Here is a 21,136-nt window from a genome sequence, read left to right as displayed (position 1 = left end):
AAAGCTCACATCGTGAGTAATGCAGTTGTAAACACTGATAATTAACCTCAAGGTATGTGTGTTTTTGATGTGTGAGCAACATGGATGATTTTTCTTTAATATATATATATATATATATATATATATATATATATATATATATATATATGATGTCAGTGTGTGACCTGACATCCAGGTGGTCTCTACCTGTGCGTGTGTATGACAGTATTTCATACTGGAAAGTCCCTGGCAGTAGCAGCATATGGTCCAGTGGATTAAGGTATTATGCAGTGATGCAGGTGACTGAGAAAGCTTCCCCTAATCGCTGATCTGCTAATTGATTACCCAGCCAGCGGCACTAACCCTGGACACCAAAATGGCACCAACTTAAAACCTTCAATCCTATTGAACTATGTCATCCTCCAACGTGACCACTCATAGTTGTATATACAGCACACAAACAAACCGCTTTACTTGGTTGTAACTCTACATCTCCATCACTGGACCTTACTACACAAGGCAGCCAAGAGAGCAAAGTTCACTACATGTTTATTGATCAAGTGACAGACCTGATCACATTTAATCACCACAATAATGTTAAAGCACAGGCCCCCAAGCGGATCACTTACGAGCTATGACAACTATTGATCCTGTTAATCTGATCATAACATTGGTTTATGAGCTCAACAAAAGCACACATCATCAAAGCACGCAGTCCCTCTATGCACATGCTCTTTTGACCCAGTAGCATTTTAGTGTTTTTTGGAAGCGATGCGTTGAGTCAGCTGTGGTATGGCACAGATTTACATTTGGAGAGAAAATACAGATATAGCAGCAGTGTGCAAATACTTCCTGCAACAGCAGTCTCTTTGAGGTTTTCAACATTTTTTTGGACTTTGATGTTTAATTTATGATGTAAGACATCAGTCACAGTCTTTGATGCTAGAGAGACAGCTATGCCAGTGATTTTTAAAAAAACAAGCAAAGCCTATATTCTTGTGACCCTTCAGCACAGACTATGACCTCAGTGTGGACCTGAGCTGAAAGCAGTTTATGTCCAAAGAGCTGGTTTTCCTTCTTAGATTGTTTCATTTGGAGATTTGTTGGAGACCTAAATATGTGTTAATATCCAATATTTAACAAAAATAAATAAATTAAGAATAACAAGAAATAGTTCAGAAAAATATACACTTTTGCATGAGAGTGTGATTTACTTTTTTGTCTTTCCTGTCACTTTAATAATCTTGTTACCCCCTAGTTTTGTCTTGGGAAAATCTTGGGAGGGTCTCAACTAACAGGTTGGAAACCAATCAGCTTTAGGTACAAGACTGATGGTGTACTGACAGGTGAGCTGTTAGTGCTTTACATAAAGACCTATACACGACCACCATGGCCACCGTTTCCATCACAGCTATTGTCCAAACCCCAAAATGACATTGGCACTGGACACTGACAAAGACTAGAATGCACTATTATCATGTAAAAAATCACCGGACAACCAACATCCAACTGTTCATTCACCATATCTACAATAAATAGTTCAAACCTGTGTTAAAAGTGCACCATATCAGATGTTCTGTGAATCAATGCCAACAAAGCACAGTTTTTTTTAAATCCACTTGTTGTTAAACCACGTCCCCAACGTGCAGTGTAAATGACCCCTACCACAGATGACACTTTTTAATCCAGTAATACCTATGCTCAGTTTGTAACACTTGTAAAACAGTAGTATTCATGCAGTTTCTGGACAGCTTTATATAGTCCAATGGTCATACTGTAGGCTACAAAAGATGCACCTGTCAGTATGTGTTGTCAGTTTGTAAAATATAATTTTTTCATTCATGCATTGCACTGTCATTTGTACTGTTTGTTACTTTATCTACAATATTTATTTTCACCAAATTTCTTTTATTTAGCTTATCTTACAATGTACACCTGTATGTTTTATTTTACTGTGTATATATAGCAAACTACTGACTGTATATCATTATTTTTCTATGTAGCCTATACTAGAGGTTCACAGATTATCAACCTGCCCGATTATTGGAGCCAATATTTGGCATTTTGCTGTATCTGCATTTTATTTTAATAATTGCAGACAATATTAATTAATTAAAAAGTGCAAAGAAAGTGCCAGCATGGGAGGAACTTTTAGTTTGTAAAACCTCAGAGCTATTTTATTTATTAATTTTTTATCTAAATTTTTACTTGACTTCATAAAAAAAAGTTGCTGGGCATTTGCTGTATTTGATGTTGAACGTTCAAGTTAAATTAAACATTTACTAAAGGCATTTGAGCAACGTTTTGTGTTAGAGTTTGTAATATTCCAAATTCTAGATTGCAAATGCATATCGGTTTCGAATATCGGTTATCAGTCTCATTAACTACTAATAACTGGTATCAATATCTGTCCTCAATAACCAATATTGGTCCACCCTTGGCCTATACTGACCACCTGTGGCACAATAATTTTCTTAGTGGTGAAAAAAATCCTCTTATCTTTATAGAATCCTAATTATGGCACAGTAGATTTTTTAAAAATCTGGTTGACATCTACTATTTGGCCATTAAATAACACATTTGCAATGACAGTAAATCTAACAGTCCTAATCAAGTCGCTAAACCTGATGGGTCACAGAATTCAGTGTAACACCAGTTATGGCCACATGCACACAACTCACATTAGCCAATTATTTTAAAGGAATCTGAGCAAAGTCTGTGTGTTTATCCAGAATATCTAGTAACCTGAAGATACAGTTTTTCTGTGTCTCATCATGGGAGAGGAAAACAGAAAAAAAACAGAAAAAAAAGGGTGAAGATGGAGAGACAGAAGGATGGGGAGGAGGGGGTGAGGGACAAACTCACCTTTGGGAAAGGTGTTCGGTTGAACCACGTAGAGAAACGCATGGACCATGTGGAAGAGGATCCCTATGGCCCCTGGCTCGTAGTAAGCGTGGGTATCATAAACCGCCGCCGGCACAAACCCAAAGTCCAGCGGCTCCACCGGCGGAGGGGACCGCTGTCTGCGGGAGTCCGCCCGGGCCTCAGCCGGGATTCCGTCCCTCTCATCCGCCTGCGGCTCGCCGCTTGTGGCCCCCCAGCAGAGCAGCAGGGCGAGCCACCGTGTCCACAACATGGCTCAGAAAAGTCCAGTTTCGTCCAAGAAGAAAAGTTTCAACTCCCAGCCCCGGGTGTGCTGCAGTCTAGCGGGGGATGGAGAGGGGGAGACGGGCTGGTGACGTTAAAGGACACCTGTCCCTCTCAGCGGTTTATCCCAAACAAACAACCGTCCCAACCGCGAGGAAACTTTTAAACTCAACATCCAACGGTCGAGGCTCGAGCAGCCGTTAACTCCTGGTTTCTCGGTACCGACTCATCGCACACATTTCCCCGGAGATCTTCGACGACTCGACAGGACCGACGGCTGAGGATGTGCTCGTTATCTCGGTGTCCTCACTCTCACCGGCCGGCCGCCAGGAGCCTAATCCCGCGTGCACGTAAAACCCAAGAACGCTCGTGCTCGCTGAAAGCTCGTGGCGCGCGACACAGCGGGGTCCAATCACCTGTCGACTCTACTAACACAGGTGGAAATCAATGACCTGCATTGACACAACCTGAGCAAATTGACTTGTTTTTTTGTCAAAAATATTGAAAGACGGCACTGAGCAACGAAAGAAGAAATGACCTAAAAAATTAGCAAGTAACAAGTAGAAAGTATGTTAAAGTTGTCTGAAAAATTCTCAAATAAATAAATCATTTTAAAAAGAACAAAACAAAATAAAAAAGAGACAGTAAAACACAAGGCAAACAAGACTTGGAAAATATGCCTAAAAAATTTGAGTCATTTTGTAATATTTCAAAAATGTAATTATGATAATACCAATAATAGTCTTTTCCCTAGATATTTTTAAAAAAAAAAAATTATAGATCTAATAATTTGCAGAACATTCCTTACTTAATCGCTCATTGCCTTTTTCCCATGTTTTTGAAAGAAATTGTTTCGATTTGCTCAGGATTCAAAGGATAAAATACCTGTGAAAGACATTTCAAAGCAGTACAAGAACAGGGATGTCACTCCAGGTTTAAAAGGGTTCATGGGCAACAGCTCTGGTGGACATGTCAGCAGCCAGCAAGCCTATAGTATGCTCCCTTAAAACTTGTGACATTTGTGATGTTGTTATGTGATCATCCTGCACATTTTAGAGTGTCACACCTGTGTAGTAATCATGCTGTTTACTCAGCATCTTGATATGCCACTCCTGTCTGTTGGATGGATTATCTTGGAAAAAGGAGAAGTGCTCACGAACACAGATTTTAACAAATTTGTCGTCAAATTTTGAGATAAATATTTCTGTTAAGTGTATGAAAAAAGTATTAAAACATTTTATTTAAACCTGTTAAAAAACTAAAGCAAAAATAATAGTGCTGCGTTTAAATTTTTCTTCAGTGTATATAATGTGTAGTGTCAGTGTGTATAAATAGTAAAATTACTTTTTTTTTTTACTGGCTGCAATATTCAATATTAGTAATACCAATGAGATAGTATACATTATTTTAAAATGGGCTAAAAATGAGTACTTTATTTTTGTAAGAACTATTTTATACTTTTACTTAAATACTTTAAATGTATGACTTTAAGCTATTAACAGTCATTCTTAGACACCACATTAAGTCACTGTACATCAATATACACCTCTTCTCAACCAGCTACTTAAATTCAATACGATTTCTTACATAGTATTGTTGATCACATACTTTCTTTTTTATAGTGTCACTATCAGGACTGTTAAAAACACAATAACTGACTTGTCTGTATTTTTACATCTCCTCACCTGAGCAGCAGAGGTCAGATAGCATAATGTGCCTGTTTGCATGAACGTGAGGCCGGTCATTGACTCTATCCTGTGGTCAATGAGCAGCTGACCTTCAGCTCTGAGGCTGATCAGTTAGACAGTCAAGACCGGGGAAATGTTGGCAAGCACACAACGTTCAAGTTCAAAAAGGGGAAACCCAAAGTTTGCTTAAAAAGTAACATTATAGCCCCGTTAAGTCTTTCAAGTCTCAACGTCTATGCCAGTGTCCTCTTTCATCCTCTCTCACAGTCACTGTACACAATGCATGACGCTGCACTGGTTAAATGTAAATGTGAAGTATGGTGACATAATAAGGAAAATACAAGTCATCTATCCAGAAGCAGATTATTTATCAGAGTTGGTCCCTGAAAAAAAATCCTCTGTGTGTGAATGACTGTGATGACAGACACCCCCTCCAAACGCCCATTCAGGGGAAACAGTGGACAGCAGTGTTTGCCCTGTGAACAGAGCCTGCACTGACTCCTTTCAGTGAAACACCCGCCACTGTTCCTGTGCTCACTCACACACACACACACACACACACACACACACACACACACACACACACACACACACACACACACACACACACACACACACACACACACACACACACACACACACACACACACACACACGTTCATACACAAGTTATGTTAAAGACACACATCGCACCAGAAAGGGTTACAAAACAAAATCTTGTTTATCCTCCTTCTACTGTGTAGGAGAAGCGTTACATTAATGGGTTGTACATGAAAAAAAAACCAAAACAAAACAATGAAATATCAGATTCATAGTATGTCTTTCGGTAGTGAGATCCATCCATGCACTGCAAATGATCTCTCTCACACACACATCGCTCTGTCCTGATGCATTCACAGTCTTAATCCTTTGTCCACTGGACTGCAGTTACTTGTTTTACTGTATTGACTGTCTTCTTGTAGTAAAGCTGAACACAACCCACATTTATGCCTCTTGTGTATACATTTAAGTTAACCTTTTGAAACCTGAGCCAACTGGCTTGATTTCTTTTGAAAACATGGGGAAGAAGAAGGAAATATTCCACAAGTTGCAAGAAATTGGTGTAGATTAGATCTTTTTTTAAGCTAGTGAAAAATGTCCAAAAAACTATAATTATCATTATATATTTGAAATTATAGTGAATATTCCACGATATCATTATTTTTAAGCCCCTTTTTTGATCTTTTTTAAAATATTTTTTTCTTTTTTTGCACTTTTTCTGCTAATTTTTGGGCCATTTCTTCTAAAGTTGCTTGATGCCTTTTACCCATGTTTTGAAAAATGTCAAGCCAATTTGTGCAGGTTTCAAATGATCTTTTTTCCCTGAACAATAAATACCCGGCAATCTTTAAAAAACCCAGAAGGTCTGACAACTGAAACATAAAGACCAAAGCGTCAAAAGAAAGGTGAGTACAAATAACAGTGTGTGGTATTCTTTGTTAGCATCACAGTCAAATTTTAAATCCCACACGCCTGTCATTAAAAACTTATGTTGTGCAATGCCAATTTAAATTATTTTCCAAGTTGGCACTCTGATTTGTTCCCAGTTACCTAGAAATTATTGTTCTCTTTCCTGATTTGAAATGACACAAGAAAAATAAGGATATATGATTTAGTATAAAAACTTTAAATAATATAAAGTAATATATTATAAACATATACTGTATATCTAAAAAACAAACCGTGGTTCATCGAATACAAATGTGGAGCAAGGCGATACACTATTTTTGGCTAGAAACTATGTTTGGGTTAAAAAAAATAGAGTTCCAACTATTGTTGTGATGAAACAGAATATTTTCCCCATTTAGCTTTAGAAGAGTATTTGATGATTCTGGAAATATCTTCAGAACAATAAGTGTTGTGAAAAGACTTTCTGGGTTTTCCAAAAATTATTGTTTTTTGGAGGGAAGGGGTTAAAACAGTTTTGAGCACTGTGGCTGAAAATCTAACAAAACGGGGTATAAGCACCAGAGGCAAAACTTGGGGCTCCAGACATGCTTCTCCTGGCACATCAGACCAAAGTTATATGATCCACTTAATTTGTCAAACAGTGCGTCAAGCTTTCACAGCATCTTAAGTATGTTGGGTACACAAGCATTTGCAAAGAGCTTCTTCCAGTAACTGAAGCCAGCAGCCAAACACAGCAAACAAGGCCAGCAACCTCCAGGGTTCACACCTGTGCCTGCTGTTATGATCCTCCTTCTTGTTTGTTGTTATTTGGGGGTAATTCACCCTTTCAACTGTGTCTCAGCCTTCAGGTATCCTTGAACATTTTACCTTCATATGTTAAATTCTAATTATTCTTCATGTCTGTCCAGATAATGGTAAAGAATTGCATGTTAAACTGATGCTGGTATGCTAGTGTCACGCACCATGAGCTTAAAATGAGAACAGGAACACAGTGGTGTTACACCAAGACGTGATTATCTGTGGGCTACATGCTTGAACGTACACATGAAGCATATTGAGAAAAAAAAAAGTTAAAAAAAAAAAAAATCACTTAAAAACAAAATATCTTCCAAACATGTTTGGCTTAGAGTCCACTTCAAAATAAATACTTTTGTCTTTACAAACAGGCACCGTCTTATCTCAGTGCTTCGAAGTAACAAAATCAACACAAACTCCATGACACTAAAAACTCCAAACTTTGTTCTGAGTCTACAACGTAAAGATAAAGCCATTGCAAGACTGCACTTAGTTTCAGTGCTGCTCTGTCTGGCAGCTGTGGACACCTGGGCTCCTCGCAGTAACCCACTTTAAACTGTAAATGTGTGTTGGTGTTTGCAGAGCAATTTTGAGATTTCAACTATGTGTTAATGTCATTGTGAGTTTTAATCCTGCAGGTCGATTTTAGAAAAAAGATCTGAGATTTTTCGTAAAAATTTCATTTCAAATATTTGAAATTTTTAGGCTGTTGAAAAAAAAAGTTTAAAAAATTGATTTGTTCAGTCTAAAAACAACGCTGCTTCTCTGTACATATGATTGTGCTTTTGAACACATACTCGCACAGTCCAGCTGTCATGTTTCTATGATCACACAGCGACCTGTGTTGTACTAAGTCACATACACAGATTTGCTGCTCTCTTGGTGCTCTGCTCCAGCTGTGCATGCCAGTTTTCCCCATCTTTGTCATCAGCATCTGCCATGACAGCCAAGACCCGCCCTCTACCTGGCTCACGAGGCACCGACTGGACCAGATGGAAACATCTGAAGCGGCCTCTGATGCCTGTAGTAACAGCTTTACGCCTTGGCTGGTTTTTTTCATTAATAAATAAATAAATACTCCAGGGGGCCAGGTGCACAAAAATAAGTCTGGTCTGAGCTTCGTGACTCGTGTCTGATCCCTGAACCTCGCTGTTTCACCAGGACACGGTGACTGGTTGTTTCATTTGGCATTCAGTCTATCCGGTTGCCACAGATGGTGAAGCGGTCTATCTCTAGCAAGTCTTTCTTCGGCGTTCTGTGCTCAAGTCTGTCCCCTTCCAGTCCTGTGTCGGTGTTGATAATTTTGTCATCGTCCTCCTCGTCTGGCGTGGTCAGAAATATGTCTGAGTCGCTCTTGGGGAGTGTCGGGGCAGAGGTCTCTGCCATGCTGGGCAGCGGACAATTGTCTGCTGCCAGTGATATTCCTCCTCTGTCAATTGTGGGTTCTATTTGAGAGAGAGGAACGTTTATTAAAAGCACAAGAGAAACATAGGCAAGGCACTGGCATTTAGGCGAGCTATGAATTTCTCTGCATGCTGTATGTGACTGTAGTAAAAGGCATACTCAGCCTTTTAGCCTTTTAATAGTCTGGAGGGTGCATCTGAGCATTACTTCTAAAGTCAAGAGGCGCATCATTAACTAACTAAATAAGTTTGTGGCATTACAGGTTACAAAAAAAACCGTTCACAACTATCACATCCACTGTACACAGTCCAGGATGTTAGTTCATCACAGTTAGCAGCTCTGTCCTCTTACATTTGAGGAGGTTTACGTTCAAGCAAAGACTGCCAACATAATAGAGGTTAATTTACCAAAGACATCTGCGTAAAAGCCTTTCTCTTATGTTATTAAAATCTCAGACATACTGTTTGAAATATAAACAAGTGTTTCAGCTAAACAGCAAAACAAAGTTATGTTTGAACAAAATAACAGTCTGATTCTTTTTTCCCTTCTATCATACTCATAAAACTAGCACAGACTAGTGTTTCAGAAATGCTGTTAGAGAACAGTTTTGTTTCTTTTATACTTCTCTACTACACAAATCATTAACTAGTGAGGACGCTGACTTTTTCAAGGCAACGCAGCTTCAGCCTTTTATCACAATATCATGTATTCATGTAGTCATCAAGTGCATGTTTACGACCATCTTAACAGGTCTTCTTGAAACAATAGAAAGCAATTTACTGACAGCGTGTTCAAACAGCTCTGGGGCTAAGAATTAGCTGACAACTACAACCAATGGTCAAAGGTAGAAATTTAGCATCAGTAACTAAAACAGGCAGGGCTTACTAAATGCTGTATTTAGTCATTTAGAAATGAAAAGATAGATATCAGATTTTTACCTTGCTGTGGTGAAATGTGAACATGTTTGGTGCGGTGAGCTCTGGAGTTTGCACGGCTGGAGACGACAGAGGGTGGAGGGTCGGAGAGCTTTTCTTCCATGTTGGCCTCTTTTACAAACGTACAAGACGTCCCCAACAGAACGATGCTGTTAAGCACCTTCAGAGTGATCATCCTGCTCACAAACACAAATCGTGGATATGTTAAAAAAGGGGACAACATTTAAAACCACATACAACCATTATGGAACACAAATGCAAACGTGTTCAAACTGGGAAAAGACAACTGGACGTTTACCCCAGGTAGAACAGCAGCACACACATAAAGGAGAGCGAACCCTGAATCTTCACTGAGCTGGTCACGACTCTGATCAGCTGAAAAAAGAAATTATCAGATGTAAGGTGCTTAAACAGTCGGCAAAAAGAAAAGAAATATCAATGGATATTTTTTTATAAAAAATGACTGACCAGCAGAGCTAAAGGAAGCGGAATGAAGCCCATTCTTCTGGATACTGAGTCACTGTAGTCTGTGTACGCCTGAAGACACATTTAAGACATTTTCTCACAATACACCAACAAGAATCAATACTATTCTTCTTCCCAAACAAAGCATTTAGGTCCGTCCCCACTAAGAAAAATCAGTGTAATGAGAACGATAAACGAAATGCTGCCATACAAGGACGTATTACATTACTTTGTCAGCTCCAGAAAATAAATTTGCTGGTACGTTACATCACATGGAAGGTTATTTATGGAAGACTACGATTACAGTCTAACTAAAGACAACAAATTTTCCAAGTTTTTCAAAAATTTTAATGATTTTTACTAATTCCATGATTTTTCCAGGCCTGTAAAATGTGATTGTGGAATTCCATGACTTTTCAAGGTTTTTCATGACCGTTGAAACCCTGTAACAGTAATAAAACACAAATCTTTGATTCTAAGAATGAGCCTATTTTTTTTTTTTTTTACTTGTCGCAGAGCTATTTCCATCTTATCAAAGAGGGATGTGTTTATTTAAACCTCAATGATGAGTCCATCTGCAGTGTCATCCACCATATTAAAGTTGACGCACTGTGAATTCAGACGGACTTTGGCTGACTGTCAGTGTTCCTCAAATCGCTCTGAAAGTGATCTGGACGTTATGGTTCGCTTCTGTGTTTGTTGTTTTATTTCTAATGCGCTGCCATCCACTTTTAATTTTTAAAATAATATTTTTTTCTTCCTTTTTTTGTCTTGGTGTGGATGGGCCTTTAGTTGTTACATAACAAAATTGCATCAAATCATGAGTTATAAAATCAAGAAAGATTAGAGATATCCTCAATATTGCTAATGTCAGTCTCTCAGCTTCACATTCAGTCTTTAGTAGGGGTGGGCTGCAATTAGAGAATGTGCATGTTATTATATCACTTTATATATGAAATATTATGTACTTTTATATTCTATTTTATATTCTCAGTGCAGCAACAGGGTGGGATTATGCAAGAATAATGATATTATGACTGCATCCATGTGTGCATGACAGAGGCTGCAAGATTGAGAAACTCTGGTCTAGTTTTTCGTCACAGATGGGCTCTGTGATGCGGCTACATTGTACAAGTTCAGGAAATTTTTTAGATCAGCCAAGCTGAATTTAAATTTACACACACACGTGCACACACACACACACACACACACACACACACACACACACGCACACACATATATAGGTACTTCAAAAGCTTGCCTAGAATTTTCTAAAAAGTTGTGTGGAGAACTCATTTCACTCACATTTTTCTGTCGACTGCTGACAAGGTCAAAGGCAAGACTGGCTCTGTATTCCCCATAAACCTGGAAAATAACACAGAGCAACAGCACAGCATTAGTCAATGTGTAATTATCAAGCTATCAAGAATATCTCAGCTATAATGATGATAATTGAAAATGTTAAACTGTTTACTTTCTAACAACAACATAATTAGTTTGCTTTTTTTTGCTGTTGTGTATTAATGTTCAGTGAAGTTGCAGTTCGGGTAATGACTGCAAATGAGCCAAATTGAATTTTGATAAGCCAGTGTAAGAAGACAAAAGTGATAATTTGCACACTGGGATTAAATATACATGACCATGGACACACCAGTGCTAACTGCGTGTGAGTGAGGTTTGTGCGATTAGGTTTGACACTTTGGAGATAAAGGGGTTAATCCCTTCCTGTGGAACTGGTTTCCATTACATAACTAAAGTTACAACTCCTTGAGGGAAATCAAAGAGAAGGAGAAGGGAGAAGGACGTTGGAAGAAAGAAGTCATGTTGAATCGAGAGGAAATGGAATAGAATAGAGTCACGTCTGTTGGGCTTAAAAATTCATTCATCGTTACAAAAAAACAAAAAAAAACAAGATCATCTTAAATCAAAGTCCACCCACTAGCTTTTTCTGAGCAAAATCCAAACTTATTCTGAAAATAACAATAAATAATATGAACTAAAATAATACACGCAGGGTTCCTACAATTTAAAGCAAGCTAGATTAAATACTTTTTAAGACATTTTTTTAAAGCCACTTGGCATTAAGACCCATTTTATAATAACCAAAACAGAAGAAAAAACATGAACCATATATTTCACTTTTGTACAATTTTGCCATTTTTGTTCCAGTGAAAAATCTAGTTAGAATTGGGAAATATTTTGTTGGAGAGTTTTTAGTTTCTCACTCTCCATGTAGGATTTCTCTGCCTTAATTCCCACGAGTTTAACAACAGGGATTTGGTTATTTATTTATTCTTTTAAATGAAAGTTACTAATTATTTTGAGGTTTTACGTTGCAATGTTAGAAAAAAACTATTCATAAAATTCGACTTCCCATGTCTGATCATCTTTAAGACTTTTGAACATCTGATTGAAGTCATTTCAATAACAATTAAAGCCTAATTTTTTATGAATGAAATCCATGCCTTTTAAGAGTTTAAGGATTTGCAGGACCCCTGTACATGTAGTAACTCTGCTTAAAGCCTGTAAATAAAAAAAAGACAAGGAAGAAGCAAAAGTAGTCCATTAACTGAGCATAGTTCCACAACTGAGCAACTCTACATGCTGATGAGGACTGAAAGATGCAGTCAAAAGCTGCGAAAAAAGCTAATGAATGTGGAATTAAATCTAGTCAAATTTACATGTGCTCTTTGTGGTGGTCTGTCTAATACTTAACCATAACCGTATTTAACTGTAAAAGTAGTGTATTATTATTTTTAAAGTGTATTTAACCCACAATTAGCCAGTTAAATCCCGTTGAGATCAACAATCTCTTTTTTTAAGGGAGATCTGGCCAAGACAGCATGAGAAAAGTTACAGACAACAACCACAATAAAATAGTTAACATTGAAATATTAAAATATCTACGCACGATGCCAAGTACCGACCAATTCATTCACCCTTGTACTTGTGAGAGCATTAAAATCAGCAACATATGCAAAGAGGGACTCACATCAGCGCTGATGTCATTGAATTTGGTGATGAAGGCGTGCTTTACGACGTCCACGGCAACTTCTGAGATAATCACCATGATAACATCAGGAAACAGCACCCACAAGTGATCTAAAGATAAACGTTAAGAAACTGATCAGTGTACATTTTCATTGTAATATTCATTATAACGGCCAGTGAGAGTTTCACTGCTGAGCGACACGAAGGAGCCCGAGGATGTCCCTGTGAGGAGGGGTTTGACGTTACTTCTACCTGTCACGTATAAATAAACCAGCTGAGTGCATTTCAGTGATGTTATATTTTGTGTGCAGCAGTGCGTGCGTTACCAGGGTTCCAGGAGAACTGCTCCATGTTTCTCAGACAGACAATGAGCAGGAGGATGTAGTTGGTGAACCTCTCTTTTATGTCTGTGGGAAACAAACAAATCAATCCTGGATTAACCTACTTTGAACTCACTGCGGCCGAGCTCGATTCCATAAATTTACCTTCTACTAAATCACCAAGTTCAAAGGCCGAGTTACAAAATACCAACAGAGCGCTGACTTTGTTGCACATATTTGGCTGTTTTAGGCATCACTGACCACTTACCGCTGTTTGACATTTGGAAAAGGTTGTTCTTTTCAAACTTCTTGAACACGCTTCCTTTAATCTCCACAAACTGCAAAAAAATGAATAAATAAATAAAAAGAAGATATATCATGGTTGAACTCATGCTGCATGTCATTTTAACTGAGTTACATGCTTCTATGTGCTTTATACTCACGTTGTTCGACATCATGATGGTGAGCAGAGACTTGTTGTGGGAGTTGAAGGCTACATTGAGAGTTGTGGCCTGAACCATGATAAGGATGGCGTGGAGAACTAGATACAAATGTGCTGAGGAAAAAAAATACACTGAAGACTACAGTGGAGAATATCATGCTGAGGGCTAATTCTCATGTACGCCCACTAATATAAACATCCTAAACTAATGATTATTTCATTTTTGATTAATCTGCAGGATAACATCAATAGACTGACTGATCGTTGCCCACGCTGACATCTTCAAAATGCTTCCTTTGTCCGACCAACAGTCCAGAACCCAAAGATATTTAATTTACAACCACTGAACAAGTGAGACCCAGTAAAACACATTTCACAATCTAAAACTTACTGACATTATTGCTTCACGAAATTATTCAAACACTGATCCATCATTCTTAAATTGTAGACGTTTTCTACTTTTTAATCTTCACTAAGATCATCTGCCAGTTTGAGAAACATAACACATTTCCTGTCATCCCAAATCGACCAGACTGCCATTCAACTTTCTGGATTTTTAGTTAACAAATTTCACTGTTGTGTAAACTACAACATACTTGTGCTTAATGGGAAATACACATATAGATATAATTGTTCATATTTGCTCGATAACTATGGAACTTTTTATTTCTCATTTGTGGCCAAATCTTGTGTCTTTCTGCAATTCCTTTTCTTTTTTCTTTTATCTGCTGTTTTACATCTATTTAAAATCTGATTCTATGCTCAATGTGCCACTTCTTATAAAGATGAGACAAATATTAACTTCTTGATTGCTATACAGATAATAGATTATCAGAATTGTCCCTGGTTATTTTCTTGTCAATTGGTGCACTGACTAATAGTTTGAGCTCTAAATGTGTGTTTTTTAGTTATTTTCTTTCTTACTTCTTTTACAGGTGGTACACAAAAGCAACAAGATGCACAGGCAGGCAACAACAATCACAGGTCTTTTTTCAGGGGAAGGATACAGACGTAGAGCACAGCCATGAGGAAGTGAGGAATCACGCCTATGTGCGCTCTCTTCTTCTCCTTGGGTTCTGTCGCAGTCCAGTACAGAGCGTCCAGGATGTCCTGGCCAAATGATGAGAACAAGCGGTCTGCCACCTGACAAGAGAGCTAGTGAGTTGGTGGCTGACTGCACAGTAAAGTCAGAGTTATAAACATTGTTATTGCAGTATTATCTGGGTGTACCTCCAACATGTTGTATATGATGTACAGTTTGATGACAGATTGTCCTCTGATGAGGTGATACATCATGGAGTAATCCACGTAGCTCATCATAGAGTAACACAGCACCATAATGAAGCCTTTCAGCACATCACACACCTGGGCTGGCTGGAGCAGGCGGGAGCCACTAAAACACACACACACACACACACACACACACACACACACACACACACACACACACACACACACACGCGCACACGCACACACACACACACACACACACACACACATAGTGAAGAGCAGAACAGGTTAATGTGCATCTAAATTGAGTCAGAGAGAGCTATACTGCCCTCTACAGGTTAAGAACAAAGTTTCAGTGATTGTTTCTGTTTCTAAATGACGATGTTGTCATGCCAAGGTTTCTACCAAATCTGCATATATTAATCAGATTGCAACAAGGCTTTAACTAAAAATTCTATTTCTTATATAAATTAATCTTTCAACATTTAAAAACAAGTTCCTGTTGAATCCTCATTATTATTATTATTATTATTATTACTACTACTACTACTACTACCACAACTACTAATACTAATATAATAATAATAGTTATACTAACAGTTGAAACGCTACATAAATTCAATTTACAATATTACTTAAATAGAGAAAAGCATTTTCTCACATTTGAAAAGGAGAACAACAAAGAATATCTGACGTTTTTGCTTAAAAATTGCTTAATCAATTTCTATAAATTGACATACGCTCAATTACTTATTTCAGTGACGACCACTTGTTTGTACAGGTGTACAAACATATTCAGAGAGAGGGTGCACTTTCAGTAGATCAACAGAAAATCAGTCTGCAACGTCTTTATTATCTCTCAAAAATGCCAACAGTGATTTGATGCTTATGTTTCTCACATGTGAGGATTTGTTGCGTTCCTTGTCACACAATATATTAAACTAAATATCTTTGTCCTATTGGTTTTGTTATGATGGCCATCTATCACTATTTTCTAATGTTTTAGTCACCAAACAATTCAAGACAATATGAGGCAGAATAACTGATAATAAAATCAATCGTCAGTTGTAGTCCTGGCCTCCCTGTACAGAGGAAGAACATATTATTAACAACATCTGTACATCGACACACTTATGGCACACTGACTCCAGACTACAAGCCGAAAGACATTATCATATCATTCCTGTCGATGCCTCTTTACACTGGCTCCCAGTCTGTTTTTGAAGACATTTTAAGGCTTTTCTGGTTACTTTATGGCCTCTCCCTGCTATATCTGTGACCTATTAGTACCATTCGTGTCAGTACCTACTTTGAGATCCCCGGACAGAAGTCTTTAGTCTGCTCTACAGGCCCCGAGACTCTAGAACGATCTGCTTGAGGAAATTGGGTCAACTGAGTCAGTGATCTTTAAAAACATACTTTTATCTGAGAGCCTTTTCTGATTTTAGTTAGGTTTTCATTTCATTTCAACATATTTTTCGAATACATTTTATTTTTAATGCACTTTACATTTGGAACAAATCTCAAAGTGCTACAAGGTGAAAGTATTAGCATTAAAGAAAACCAATAAAAACAACCAGCATAAAAGCATATTTAAAAGTCAACCAGCAAGATGTTACTTAAAAGTCATCGGTTCTGCTAAAAAGGAATGATTAAAGTTCGTTTTTAAACCTCAAATCAGTTAATTTCCACTGCTTTAATAAACCAAATTGTTTTTCTCTCTTAAAACGTACTAATTTTATTCCTTGTATGTTTTATTTTGCTGCCTTGTAAAGCACTTTGCAGCATGGTTTTTGGAAAGTGCTCTACAAGATAATGATTACTGTTATTATCATTACTGTTACTGTTCTACAACACCCAATGATGCAATCTAATACAACAGTTCTGCAATAAATAGCCTTTTATGAATCTAACAAAATTAGATCTTTGTTAAAACTGTATTAGAGAGTCGTTCCTTTAAATCCATGAGAATTTTTAGGGCTTTTCAAAAAGTCAGATATTGATTTTTAATATAGCCATGATGGATTCAGTCAACATATAATATTTGCATCACTAATACATTAGCCTATACTTTACCTGAGGCCACAGCAAGGCAACGTGATGAGCCGTAAAAGGGCCAGAATCACCCTGAGGGGCAGCAGGGTGAACACATAAAGGAAGGCATCCAGACAGAGGAAGAAGCCGAATGTCATCAACTAAAGAGAAGAACAGAAAGCCACAGAGAGGGAGAGTATTTAATTATCTGTTACTCTGAAAACAAAAATCCCACTGAGAATCACTTGTGTGTTTACCTTCTCGAGCTCCTTGGGGATGCGGAGGCAGGTGTAGACCCTTTCTCTGCGCTCTGTGTATTTTGCCTCATTGTGTTCCAGGAAGTAGCCTCTGGTGAGCTCAGTCGTGATAAATCTGACTAGAGACAGGTCTAGAGCCAGAAATGGACAGAACACAAAGCATTAAACACATACACGCAGAAACTAACAGTCTTCTGAGGGAAATAAACCTGCCAACAATTTCTCGCACCTTACTGATAAATATAACTATCATCCTAAAATGCATTGCATCCTAAAATGCATTCATTCACAGGTTGAGAGTATGTGTTTTCACAGCACACAGAAGGGAGACCTTAGCTAATAATAAACTATCAAAATTTGAAATAAGAAAAGAAATACCTTAAGTATATAGCCAAACACATGTGGACAACCAAACATTACAAAGAGCCTTTCTAAAACTGTTGCCACAAAGTTGGATGCACACTGTTATCTAAAATATTATTGTACCCTGGAGCATTAATATTTCCCACAAAGGGACGCTGCCCTGAGGGAGCATTCTCCTCTCAGGTTATTATCTCAGACTGGGCTTTGATTCAACATTTAAGGCATGCATTATAAAACAGGGAGGTGGAGTTTGAAAAATGTGGGCGTTCACCAGGCATGCAGGATTTAAAGAAAGACTCTATCAAGTTGCACTTTTGAGGGTGTGGAAATTCAACATATTCTGAGACTTGTGGTAATGTTAAGAATTGCTAATAATGATTAATGTTTTTAGTTAACACCTGTGGTTTCCCTACTATGATAAGGGAAAAAGTTTGCTGTGAAAAAGGCCTTAATTGACTCATCTTTTAATCTGTCCCCCAATTTTATTGTAAAGTAATGCCAGAGGTGGAAAGTAATTGAGTAAATTAACTCAAGTACTGAACATAAGTACAGGTTTGAGATGCTTGTGCTTGATTTTAGTATTTCCATTTCATGCTTCTTTATTCCTCTACTCCAATATATCTTGGGCGCATATATTGTATCATTTACTTCACTACATGTATTTGGCAGCTGTAGTTACTAGTTACTTTGCTTATGTTGTTAGTGCAAAATATACATAAATTAATAAACTATGATATTTTATTATGGTTTAAGGTAAACAGCAGTGTATATAGTTATCAAAATTAGCACCATATTTACCAGTTACAACATTTATTTAGGTAATGAACAAATGAATACTTTAAAACCTGAGCAAATTGGCTTGGTTTCTTTCAAAAAAATGGGAAGAAGGCAATGAGCAACGAAAGAAAAAAACAAAACCTTAGCAAGGAATTAAAGAAAAGTACAATAAAATGACCTGGAAAAAATTACATGAAAATAAGTTTTTTTTTTCAAAGAACATGAAATTATAACATATACAATTTAAACATCTAATTATGATAATTATACATATATTTTTTCCATACTTTTTTATTTTATCTCTACCTTTTTAAAAAATAATTTTCTATAAATTTCTTGCACTTTGCGGAACATTTCTTACATTTCTTCAAGTTTCGAATTCGAGTTCAAAATTGAAATTGGCCATTCCGTATAGAAAGTTCTTTTACATTTGATACGTTTAGTATATTTTGATGCTAATACTTTGCACTTTTACTAAAGTTTAGTTTTAAATGCCAGGCATTTAATTGTAACTAAAATGTCTGAGTACTTTTTTCACTACTGTGCAAGTTCTGTAGCGCTTTACTTGGAACTACGACAGCTAGTCTAAAACCATTCAAAAACAGTCATAAAACAAAAGTGCAGAAAAGTATGCAGACGAGTGTCTACGTACTTTTGGCCTGATACAGTGTGTACCAACTCAGCAGCGCTTCTGAATGCGCCTGTGCAAAGAAACTGCACTTTGACAGAGAGGCAAACTGGCCTGTTTAGACTCCCGCATAATTGCATGCAGCAGTCCTGTCTTGCTGGATACTCAGATTATGATCTGGATGCATATCACATAAATTAGCCTAACCTAACGTTGCTTCAATTCAGCCCTGTGACAGCAGTTGTGGGGATATAGTTAGCTTCATCCTGAGATCAAGTGCAAACTCGGAACAGCGCCCAAAGCTGTACAGACTTAGTATCTTACTGAAATTGTACCTGCGTGCTCAGGCAGCACAGATAGCCACATATACATTGCAGTTATGTTATCTGACCGAGCACTGGTGTGCTAGTAAGTTAAAAAAAAACAATCACTTCAGCAGCTAGCTAGCGCTGTCAAACTGTGGGGTTGAAGCTAGCTCTCACCTGACAGGTTGCGTTTCTTGCCTTTATTGCCGCCATTTTTATCGTTAAATCCCAACGTCTCCGTGACTCCGTCTTTTTCATTGTTCTTCTCCGTTTTGGCAGCCTTCCTGTCCCGCTCCTTGTCCTCCTTCTCCTTCTCCTGCTCCTCTCCCAAACCTGACGACAGCGAGTCCGCCATCTTCACCAAACGGTCTCATCTGCTGCCCTGGGAGACTGACATCTGCGTCACGCCCTCTGACGTCATGACGTACTGCAGTTCCACCGCATTACCGGCAGACGTCTCCCAAAGCCACGTTAGCACATTTAACGCCTTGTTGAGTTGATTGATTAAAATATTAATGCCTGATTGATTGTTTTTCTCTGTCAAACATTTTTGTTGAAAAAAACACTCAGAGATCACATCTTAAATATAAGGTAGAGAAATTATAAATGAGACTAAGATTCAAAATGAATGTAATCATCACTCAACCAAAATACCTTAAAACAATACATTACAAATCTTAGCAAATTGGCTGGATTTCTTTCAAAAACATGAGAAGAAGGGGATGAGCAATAAAAGAAGAAATGACCCCAGAATTAGCAAGAAATTAGTATAAAGTACAAGAAAACTTCCTGAAAATTACTTTAAAAAAATATAAACATTTTTTATTATGTAATTATGATAATTATAAATATTGCTTTCCCCAAGATTTTCACTTTGTAGGTTGTGGAACATTTCTTACCATGTTGCTAACTGCCTTGTCCCCATGTTTTTGAAAGAAATAGCACTGATTTGCTCTAGATTCATAGGTTTAAATACTTGTTAAAAGCATCTGAAAGCAGCAAAAGTGATGTTACCCCAGGTTTCAAAGGGTTAAACAACATGTGCATTCAAAACCCTACTGTAGTAAGAGTAAGAATTATTGTCAGGACATTGTAGTTTAAGTACCAAAAATAAATGATCTTGTTTTGCAGTAAAATGTGACTGTTATATTATTAATAAAGTAAAATTATAAGTATAATACCCATAAATGATATGGAGTTACATAATCTTGATGCACACTGAACCTGATCACACTGTGTACGCACCAAGGTACACACTGTACAAATGTGCAGAGAGTGGAAGGAACAGGGTTTAACGGGGCCTCATATACAGTTGGATTTACCTGCTTTAAGAACCCTGGAGCAACCACTTTGTTGCTTCATTTTCCAGCCTCAGAAGTTGCAGCTTGTTTATACTGCTTCTCCATAATGCACCATGCAAAGCAAGTCCAAATATGGTCACTTCTGGCTCCAAAAATCTAAGATGGTAACAACTAAAATGCCAGACTTGAGGCTTCAAAACAGGAGTCCATGAACCAAGGGGTGCTGTCATGGTGGATACATCTATAATGTATATGGTCTATGCATAACTGGTGCTCTTTTTATTTTATTTTATTTTTTGCCCCTGCCCCTCAGACAGCATGAATCCGCCACTGCTCAAAACTGTACTTAACCCTTTAACATCTAGATCAACATCTGTTTTCTTCCCTAGCATTTAAACCTCTGAAACCTGAGAACATTGATTTGGTTTATTCAAAAAGCATATCATATCGTATCGTATCGTATCGTATCGTATCGTATCGTATCGTATCGTATCGTAACGTATCGTATCTTATCATGTATCATTATTATGATTAAAAATGAGGGGGAAATGTCAAGAAAATTATATTTAGCCTATAATTGTCTTCATTGTATATTCAAAATGATGTTACAGAAAAAGGGAAAAAAT

The 21,136-nt window shown here is 37.6% G+C and overlaps 2 protein-coding genes across 11 annotated transcripts in view; both read right to left on the bottom strand.

Annotated features, from left to right (window-relative positions):
• The window catches only part of prom1b (prominin 1 b), a 28,711-nt gene extending 25,245 nt beyond the window's left edge, over positions 1-3,466 (bottom strand). For 4 of the 10 annotated variants that reach the window (XR_015776261.1, XR_015776257.1, XR_015776258.1 and 1 more), the window contains exon 1: positions 2,845-3,465. Coding sequence is in view for 3 of the 10 variants with exons in the window: in XM_088075875.1 (XP_087932001.1) it covers positions 2,845-3,115 (271 nt within the window). In the remaining 7 variants the exon portion in view is untranslated. Of the gene's footprint in view, positions 1-2,844 lie in introns of all 10 variants that reach the window. The other 6 variants (XR_015776256.1, XR_015776262.1, XM_088075874.1 and 3 more) reach the window with 3 other exon arrangements.
• Positions 3,467-5,516: 2,050 nt separating this feature from the next.
• Positions 5,517-19,588, bottom strand: tapt1b (transmembrane anterior posterior transformation 1b). The gene is made up of 14 exons (XM_042485766.2): positions 19,387-19,588; positions 17,137-17,267; positions 16,922-17,040; positions 14,846-15,008; positions 14,623-14,758; positions 13,617-13,714; positions 13,442-13,511; positions 13,180-13,260; positions 12,855-12,964; positions 11,168-11,227; positions 9,866-9,934; positions 9,696-9,772; positions 9,401-9,573; positions 5,517-8,503 (listed from the first exon to the last, which is right to left on the bottom strand). Exons 1-14 carry the CDS (start codon positions 19,562-19,564, stop codon positions 8,250-8,252), a joined length of 1,719 nt encoding a protein of 572 aa, XP_042341700.1. The 5' UTR covers positions 19,565-19,588; the 3' UTR covers positions 5,517-8,249.
• Positions 19,589-21,136: the final 1,548 nt, after the last annotated feature.

This window comes from Plectropomus leopardus, chromosome 3 (genome assembly GCF_026936395.1).
Source record: "Plectropomus leopardus strain MGB_pleo_1.0 chromosome 3, ASM2693639v1, whole genome shotgun sequence".
Classification (NCBI taxonomy): Eukaryota; Metazoa; Chordata; class Actinopteri; order Perciformes; family Serranidae; genus Plectropomus; species Plectropomus leopardus.
The sequence above is the reverse complement of the archived record's forward strand: the minus strand, read 5'-3'. Positions and strand labels throughout refer to the sequence as shown.